This window comes from Chiloscyllium plagiosum, chromosome 18, assembly GCF_004010195.1.
Source record: "Chiloscyllium plagiosum isolate BGI_BamShark_2017 chromosome 18, ASM401019v2, whole genome shotgun sequence".
NCBI lineage: Eukaryota > Metazoa > Chordata > Chondrichthyes > Orectolobiformes > Hemiscylliidae > Chiloscyllium > Chiloscyllium plagiosum.
In genome coordinates this window covers 29,385,851-29,395,226 of record NC_057727.1, presented here as the reverse complement: position 1 = coordinate 29,395,226, position 9,376 = coordinate 29,385,851, and the positions used below count along the sequence as shown (strand labels likewise).

General features: G+C 41.3%; 1 protein-coding gene across 4 annotated transcripts in view; it reads right to left on the bottom strand.

Moving 5' to 3' along the window:
- Positions 1-9,376, bottom strand: part of LOC122559004 (interleukin-17 receptor B) — a 48,791-nt gene that overhangs the window by 16,146 nt on the left and 23,269 nt on the right. For all 4 annotated transcript variants that reach the window (XM_043708081.1, XM_043708079.1, XM_043708080.1 and 1 more), the window contains 2 exons: positions 4,954-5,028; positions 4,744-4,819 (listed from right to left, as the gene is read on the bottom strand). In XM_043708081.1, coding sequence (XP_043564016.1) covers positions 4,744-4,819; positions 4,954-5,028 — 151 coding nt within the window. The remainder of the gene's footprint in view (positions 1-4,743; positions 4,820-4,953; positions 5,029-9,376) is intronic.

Genomic DNA, 9,376 nt, shown 5'->3' with positions numbered 1-9,376 from the left:
ATCTACATATCTGACCCAGAGTTTGGGTTGAATTTGTGGTAAGACTGTTTGTTCTAACCTTTGCATTACCGCTTCTGCTATGAGTCCAGAGATGGGTGAGCCCATGGGTGTGCCGTTGATTTGTTCATATATTTGGTTGTTGAATGTGAAGTATGTTGTGGGGCACAGGTCCAGTAGTTTGAGTATGCAGTCTTTGTTGATAGGTTCCCCGTCTTGTTGTCTATTCTGTATGTCCAGCAGGTTGGCTATTGTTTCTCTGGCTAGGATTTTGTCAATAGAGGTGAACAGTGCCATTACATTGAATGAGACCATAGTTTCTTCCTTGTCTATGTGTATATTTCTGATGATGTCCAAGAATTCCTGTGCTGACTGTAATTCCATGCAAGGACTGCACAAAACACTACATAGGACAAACAGGAAGATAGCTAACGATCCACATCCATGAACACCAACTAGCCACGAAACGACATGACCAGCTATTCTTAGTAGCCGCACACTCAGATGACAAGCAACATGAGTTCACCTGGGACAACCCTACTATTATAGGACAAGCCAAACAGAGAACAGCCAGGGAATTCCTAGAGGCATGGCACTCATCCAATGATTCAATCAACAAGCACATCGACCTGGACCCAATTTACCAGCCACTGCAGCGGACAGCTGGAACTGACAACCGGGAGCGGCAAATACAAATCACTATAAATGCCAGAGGAAACATCACAGAAGCACTTCACAGGAGGCTCCCAAGCACTGAGGATGTCACCTAGACAGGGGACGAAACGTCTGCAACACAAATTCCCAGCTCGGTGAACAGAACCACAACAACGAGCACCCGAGCTACAAATCTTCTCCCAAACTTTGAACTACATAAGATGTGAGCTGATATTATGGTAGAGAATAAGAAGCAGCTTTCGCTAGTATCAAACAGGTATAACAATGTCTGAAGTACTACACTGTAAATGATGAAGTCACCTTGTAGTTAGATGTTAGTGAGACAGGACTTGGAGCAACTCCTATGTAGGAAGGAAACCCAGTTTCATTTGCAGCTAATAAGTTAATGCAAACTCAATGATACTATACTTGAAAAGCAAAAGAGTGCCTAAGCATTCTAACCAATTCCTTTTTAAGAGAAACAAAGTAACTGGAGGCTGACCAAAAGAAGGTTTGATGCATCTTCCTCAAGCCACTTCTATTTGCCCCAAAGCATCTGCAAAGAACGTACCCCATTTGCAGAGACATCATCTAGACATGACATGAAAGCAAGGGAAACACATATAACAATACCAACATGCTGTCAAAAGTAGCACTCATTATGGAGAAAGTTGAAGTTGCTAAAAGAGGGTGTGCAAACTTCCAAGTTCAGTGCAAAACAACACTTCAACATGAGACCTTGAGCTAAATCTAATGGGTCAGTTTTGTGTTACTTTCATGGAGGATTTCTCTCCAAGAGGCCTAATGAGGTTTCTTGCACTATTGTACCAAATACCCTGGTTAACCACTAAACCCACAAATACAATATATTTCTCATCCAATGCTAGTTGGACTTTCTCACTTGGCAAAGCCAAAAGAACTCTCCATTGGCCAGATATTCTGAACAAACTGGTATTCCTGGCTTAGGTAACTTCATTGCAGACCCAGACAAGCGCTGGCATTCAAAGCTGCATTGCACACACTAGCAGTAACATGGCAAATAACGGAAAATTGGCACTACAATTTGACAACAGGGACCTTAATGTCCTGGTAGATGGAGCGGTGCAGAGGAGGGTGACCCTTTTCTCTCTGAACTGTCAAAGGCGGCCACAATACCAGACCCTGCCAGCCTGGATTGAGATTGCCAATCTAGCCAGCGTGATCTCATTCATTCAGAGAAATGCTCAGCAATGCAGAAAGGTCAATGACTTCCTCCACTCTTCCAGAGTGAATGCCACTATCTTCCCTCTCTACCAAGCCTGGGAGGATGCACTTATCTCTGGCAAGGACACATTCAGTATGTTTGTGCCTCTCAGCTAACCAAATAGGCTTCACTGTATGGCAGGCTCCCTCCACCCCAGCTGCTGAATGACGGCCTACACTGAGATGTAATGGAAAAGAGAAACAATTTAATGGCACCTTGATGGCATGTGTGACACTTGATTTTTGAATATATGTACACTTCTGACTATTAACTTTTTTTGCAAATGTAGCCAAAAGTTAAGGTTTAAGGCATAAAGCCACCAATCCTCATCCATAGACAATGTTCCATCGACCAAAGTGTGGCCGACAGCTACTGCATCATGAGCAGGCAATGGGGGAATCATGGGTAACTGTAATTTTGGCAACTGGGCTCCAACCTTCCAAGTGTACAGGTATTGCTATTGTATCAGAGGCATTAGGAAGGTTCAGACATTAACCTGTCCCTTATATGGCTTGATATAAGGGATTGGACTGCACACTGTTTGCCTAAAGGTCACTAGGAATGCTGAGCTTGCAAGCATCACCTCCCCTATGTTGCCCTTTGAATAGCCTCACATTGCAGACTCCACTCTCACAGATGGCAACACTTAACACACCCACTCACAGCATGGTCATGGCCAACGTTTGGACTGAAATCATGTGGGCTCCCTGATTGTGTTTGCCCAAACCAGACATCTGATTATGTCCAAGCCCCTGGACTGATATTGGAGGCTCCCCTTGACTCACTGTGCCAGAACCCCTGACTGACAGGTGCTTCCTTAGACATCAGTGAGGACTTTTCCTCTAAAACTTGAAGACATGCCTTGAAGCAAATGCATTAGCTGTATATGCTGCTTGTACAATATGACATCAATCCTGTACGTGCACTCTTTTAATAGTGAATAGACAAAATCAAGGTGAAACTATAGAAAATCAAAATTCACTGCTAGAATTGAACATTGGAGAGTCAGATAGTGTGTAAATGCTTAAGCTTCTCAACAAGTGTCATCCTACATGACAACTTGAGACCTGTATTGAGCAGGTGCCACCTCAATTGTATGTGGTGAATGTGGACATCTAGGAATATTGTTGCATGTACAGATATCTACATACAACTAGATAAGCTGAGAGACTGCAGACCTCTGATTAGGAAGATGTGATCTCACCATGTGCACAAAATGCAGAATGATTATCGGTCCCACAACTTCATCATGAATCTTCAATGGAAATGGATCAGCAACCATGACAACAGCACTTACCATGGGACAAAGGGCGGCATGGTGGCACAGTGGTTAGCACTGCTGCCTCACAGCGCCTGAGACCCGGGTTCAATTCCCGACTCAAGCGACTGACTGTGTGGAGTTTGCACGTTCTCCCCGTGTCTGCGTGGGTTTCCTCCGGGTGCTCCGGTTTCCTCCCACACTCCAAAAGATGTGCAGGTCAGGTGAATTGGCTATGCTAAATTGCCCGTAGTGTTAGGTAAGGGGTAAATGTAGGGGTATGGGTGGGTTGCGCTTCGGCGGGTCGGTATGGACTTGTTGGGCCAAAGGGCCTGTTTCCACACTGTAATCTAATCTAATCTAATCTAATACTCCCTGGAGTAAGCAGATATCAGATGAGCAGCTAATTATAATGTTGTTTGGTTAGTTCAGTTATCTGGATGCCTGGTTTGCAAAGCAGAGTGACGCTAACGATTCAATTCTTGTACTGGCTAAGGTTAACATGATGGTTCTTCCTTCTCAACCACTCTCCTCAGCTGAAGCATGGTGACCCTCAGAATAAAGCACCACCAATCATCTTTCTCTTTAATGAAAGAACAGGACTATGGTGACTTTACATGCATGCCATTAAGAGGCCCACATGATTAAAAGACAATTTAGGCAATGCAAGTACAGAGACTGATAGAAATGATGAAAGTTAACAGTTTTATTAATGGAAGATAAATTTCTGATTTTCTTTGTGATCATGAAAATTTGGGACTTGGATAACTTGGCTTAATTGTAGTGACAGTGTAATGAGACCTTTTAAGTCGTCCTTAATTAACAACTTAAGGGTCTCAGTTAGTAACAGACTAAGACAGGGCCATCCAGCCATGATGTAATCAGGCTGAAGACAAGAAGGTGGCCAGGTCCCCATCGGCAACTCTCCTGCCTAAATGCCCCTTAACAGATTCAGGGTGGACATGGACACAGGATTATGCCCTGTGTTCTGGCAAGATGATTCTATAGCAATCGCAAATGTGTTCTGAGCATGGTGTAATGAGTTCTATGTAAATCATGATGATGCAGCTGATGACATGACACTGATCAGTAAGAAAGATGACACCAGTCTGGAATGAGTAGATGAAAAGAGCAGTCTTAGGAATACTGCAGTATACTTCTGTATTTGATAACCATGTATAAGTGTAAATGAAGGAGTATTACAATTCATGTGGAGTTGATAAGAAGGAAGCAGCCTCAGGGACAATGTACGTGCAGACACTCACAGTTTGAAATACTCGAGACTGGTACTTAATGTGTAGGCAGCAGGAGTGGCTTAACACATTGATAAGATATTGAGAACATCAAAAGCCATCGTGCAAATAGTTGCACCTCTTGTTAAAAGAAATTGACAAGTAAAACTCCTCAAAATGTTGGTTAATATTCTGAATTATCCAAATTCATAAGATTTATTCTGCAAACAATAGCCAAAAGAACTCTGAATTTCCTGTGATAATATCTAACATAAAAATTACAATTGAAATAGAGAATTGATGACAAAATTGGCTCGCCCAACAGCAAAATATCTATAAGAATTATAAATTTTTTTTACCATCTTTCTTGGAGCAGTTGAGTACTTTTTCATGGACATAGCAGTTATGTTGACACAGAGGGAAATATGGTCTTATCTAAAATCAATAGTAATAAATAATTTCAATTAATTGTTCATTCAATAAAGACTGCAGAAATAAAATAGAATGTTTAGCATATTGAAGCATTCTATATGATCTCAAGGGGAATCATATTAATAAGAATGACTTACTGTTGCACAATATCCTTCAGAAAGATCCAGTACATCATTCCTCACAAATGTGATAGATATTCTTGATCTGTTTGACTAGATGAAAAAAAAATCTGTTTTTAACCAATTTGTAACTATCCCCAAATCAGTTGTGGCATTGCTCCAACATAATGGTTTAAAGGTTTTCCCATTTGATGTTTTCCGATTTCTGCTGTTTGGGCTTTTTTCTGCATTATTGCAATTGTAAAGCAGGATTATTTGGTTGCAGGTCCCTGCTGGAACTGTTATCTCTCCACCTCATGTGTGATCTCAACCCTATATAGGCAAAATTGTGAAATTGTGAAATCTACACAAAATTTGATATCTACACAAACAAAATTGCCAATATATTATCATTCATTCAGAAACACTAGAACACTAACCTACTGCATCAACACAAATCAACTACAAGAAGAGCATTTTATAAACAATATATTGTGAGATGAAAAGAAACCTTGCCTAAAGTCACTGGAAAGAAATGTTTACCTTAAATCACTAATGGGCAATGGACAGGGTCCAATTCGATTGCAAAACCTATTGTACTGTTGCAGTAAAGTTAAATGTAAACACAAGAAGCAACACCCTATTTTTTGATTTGGCACTTTACAGCCTTCCAGATTCTTTACTGAGTTTAACCAAATTTCATTCAGCAATCTCTGATCCTTGCCATCTATTCTGCCAGACCCACCCCATTCCTGTCCAATCTTGTTTTTGTTTTTCTCTTTTTTTCACTTTCAGACCAAGGTATATTTGCACAAGCCACATTTTCTTCTTTCTCTATTTACTCCACCAACACTCCCTTCAGCCATGCAAGATTCTTCTGTTTCTTAATCTTTCTTGGCTTCCAACTCATAACAGAACTTCCTTTTGTCCTTTATTCTCACTCCTCTATCCTCAAAATATATTAAATTTCATACTTTTTCCAGTCCTGATGAAAGGTCAATGACCTGAAAATTTAACTTTAAGAATAAAGTATATTTTGCTTAAAGGTGAGCAATGTAACCAATCATATTACCTCTGGAACACAACACCTTACACTTATCTTGAAATAAGATAAAAGTTAAGATCTCGTCTACCTCCTTGTTATATTTGAAAGGGACTTGGTCCGGTCACATTCCAACTAGTACAGTCACAGCCTCTCACTGTCTGGCTACCTAAAACTAAACACCAAGTGCTATGATAATGACCTATTTTAGTGATGTTGGTTAATAAATAATTGCCACGACGCAAGGGAGAACACCTTTACTCTTCTAATTACTGCATTAGATCTTTTATGGCCACTTCTTAGAGTGGATGGCCCCCAGTTTTCAAACACGTTCAAAAGACAGCATCTTCAACAGTCTCCCAACTCCCATTATAGAGAGTGTCAGTTCACAGTTTGTGCTTAAATCTCTGAAATGAAGCTTGAATCTATGAGAGGGAATGTATTAAATCTTTTTATTCATCTGCTCTTTGTTAGACTTTGCTGTGCACAACCTGCCTACAATATTTGCTTGCATTACAATGATGACTGCAAAATGAGATAATGAGAGACCAGAGACAGTCTATTCCTGTTATGGTGAAAAGAAAGGCTAATAGGTATAGGGAATACTGGATGGCTAGAGAAGTTGAGGGAAAAGAAGGAAACATATGTCAGATATAGACAGGAGTATTCGAGCAAATCCTTAAAAGAGTATAAAGGCAGTAGGAGTATACTTAAGAGGGAAATCAGGAAGGCAAAAAGGGGACATGAAATAGCTTTGGCAAATAAGGTTAAAGAGAATCAAAAGGGTTTTTACAAATACATTAAGGACAAAAGGGTAACTCGGAAGCGAATAGGGCCCCTCAAAGATCAGTAAGGCGGCCTTTGTGTGGAGCCGCAGGAGATGGGAGATACTGAACGAGAACATGGAAGATATAGAATGTGGGAAAATAAACGGTGACAACTTGAAAAATATCCATATTACAGAGGAGGAAGTGCTGGATGTCTTGAAACACATAAAGGTGGATAAATCCCTGATTAGGTATAACCTAGAACTCTGTGGGAATCTAGGAATGTGATTGCTGGGCCCCTTGCTGAAATATTTGTATCATCGACAGTCACACGTGAGGTCTGGAGGACTGGAGGTTGGCAAACGTACTACCATTATTTAAGAAAGGTGGTAAGGACAAGCCAGGGAACTATAGATCAGTGAGTCTGACGTCGATGGTGGGCAAGTTGTTGAAGGGAATCCTGAGGGACAGAATGTACATGTATTTGGAAAGGCAAGGACTGATTAGGGATGGTCAGCATGGCTTTGTGCGTGGGAAATCATGTCTCACAAACTTGATTGAGTTTTTTGAAGAAGTAAAAAAGATGATTGATGAGGGCAGAGCGGTAGATGTGATCTGTATGGACTTCAGTAAGGCGTTTGACTACATTCACCATGGGACACTGATTAGCAAGGTTAGATCTCGTGGAATACAGGGAGAACTAGCCATTTGGATACAGAACTGGCTTGAAGATAGAAGACAGAGGGTCATAGTGGAAGATTGTTTTTCAGACTGGAGGCCTGCGACTGGTAGAGTGCCACAAGGATCGGTGCTGGGTCCACTACATTTCGTCATTTATATAAATGATTTGGATATGAACATAGGAGGTATATTTAGTAAGTTTGCAGATGACACCAACATTGGAGGTGTAGTGGGCAGTCACAAAGGTCATCTCAGATTACAACAGGGTCTTGATCAAGTGGTCCGAAGGGCTGAGGAGTGGGAGATGGAGTTTAATTTAGTTAAATGCGAGGTACTGCATTTTGGGAAAGCAAATCTTAGCAGGACTTATACACTTAATGGTAAAGTTCTAGGGAGTGTTGCTGAACAAAGAGACCTTGGAGTGTAGGTTCATAGCTCCTTAAAAGTAGAGTCACAGGTAGTTAGGATAGTGAAGAAGACGTTTGGTATGCTTTCCTTTATTGGTCAGAGTATTGAGTACAGGAGTTGAGGTCGTTTTGCAGCTGTACAGGACATTGGTTAGGCCACTTCTGGAATATTGGGTGCAATTCTGGATTCCTTCCCACCAGAAGGATGTTGTGAAACTTGAAAGGGTCCAGAAAAGATTTAAAAGGATGTTGCCAATATTGGAGGATTTAAGGTATAGGGAGAGGCTGAATAGGTTGGGGCTGTTTTCCCTCGAGCTTTAAAGGCTGAGGGGTGACCTTATAGAGGTTTATAAAATCATGAGGAGTATGGATAAGATAAACAGACAAAGTTTTTTTCCCTTGGATAGACGGGTTCAGAACTAGAGGGCATAGGTTTAAGGTGAGAAGGGAAAGAGATAAAAGAGACCAAAGGGGCAACTTTTTCACACAGAGGGTGGTACGCACATGGAATGAGCTGCCAGAGGAAGTGGTGGAAGCTGGTACAATCGCAACATTGAAAAGGCATCTGGATGAGTACATGAATAGGAAGGGTTTAGAGGGATATGGGCCAAGTGCTGGCAAATGGGACCAGATTGGGTTGGGATATCTTGTCGGCACAGACGAGTTGGACCGAAGCGTTTGTTTCCGTGGTGTACATCCCTATGACTCTATGATGTCAAAATTAATCCATTAGTTACAAAGTATTTTGAGACATCAGAAGCACACAATAATAGTCTACATTCAGTGCACATTATTTAACAGAAAAACTTGACAATTACACAGCAGATATCCAGGATACATATAAAGGAAGATAGGCTCAAGTCAAGTCATGACAGTCTTACCAGACTATAGGGCTCCCCTGTCATTAGAGAGAGACACCTGCTGGTTATTTAACCTGAGTGCCACCATGCCTCAAACGAGGGGAGAGGTGCTGGAATTGAACTCATGCTGTTGGCATCACATTGCTTTGCAAACCAACCATCCAGCTAACTGAGCTAAACCAACCACTGAAACATAGGGTAGTAGCTAAAAGACAGATATACATTTACAAAGCAGATGTCTCAAATCACTTTACGGCTAAAGAAGTAATATTGAAGAGTCATCACTCCCTGCATGAACAAAACTGATTAGAAAGGCTAAGATGGTGTGAAAGAGAACATAGTGAAGCTAATATGAGAAATGTTAATCGCACATGGAGGACAATCAGGCTAGATATAGAGTAGCTGAGCAATAAAGGTAATCGAATTACAATGAGGAGTAAGGAAGTAGAAGAAATGTTAATGGAGTTCTTTCTCCCAAGTTTTCGCAGAGGAAGAATATTGGGATTGTGCAACCACGTGGATAGATGAGGGACAGGAATGGCTGTTGGAGGTTCCTGGTTACAGGTGTTTCAGTAAGATTAGGGAGGGTGGGAAAAAAGGAGGGGGGGTGGCATTGCTAATTAGAAATGGTATAACGGCTGCAGAAAGGAAGTTTGAGGGGGATCTGCCTCTGGAGGTAGTATGGGCTGAAGCCAGAAATAGGAA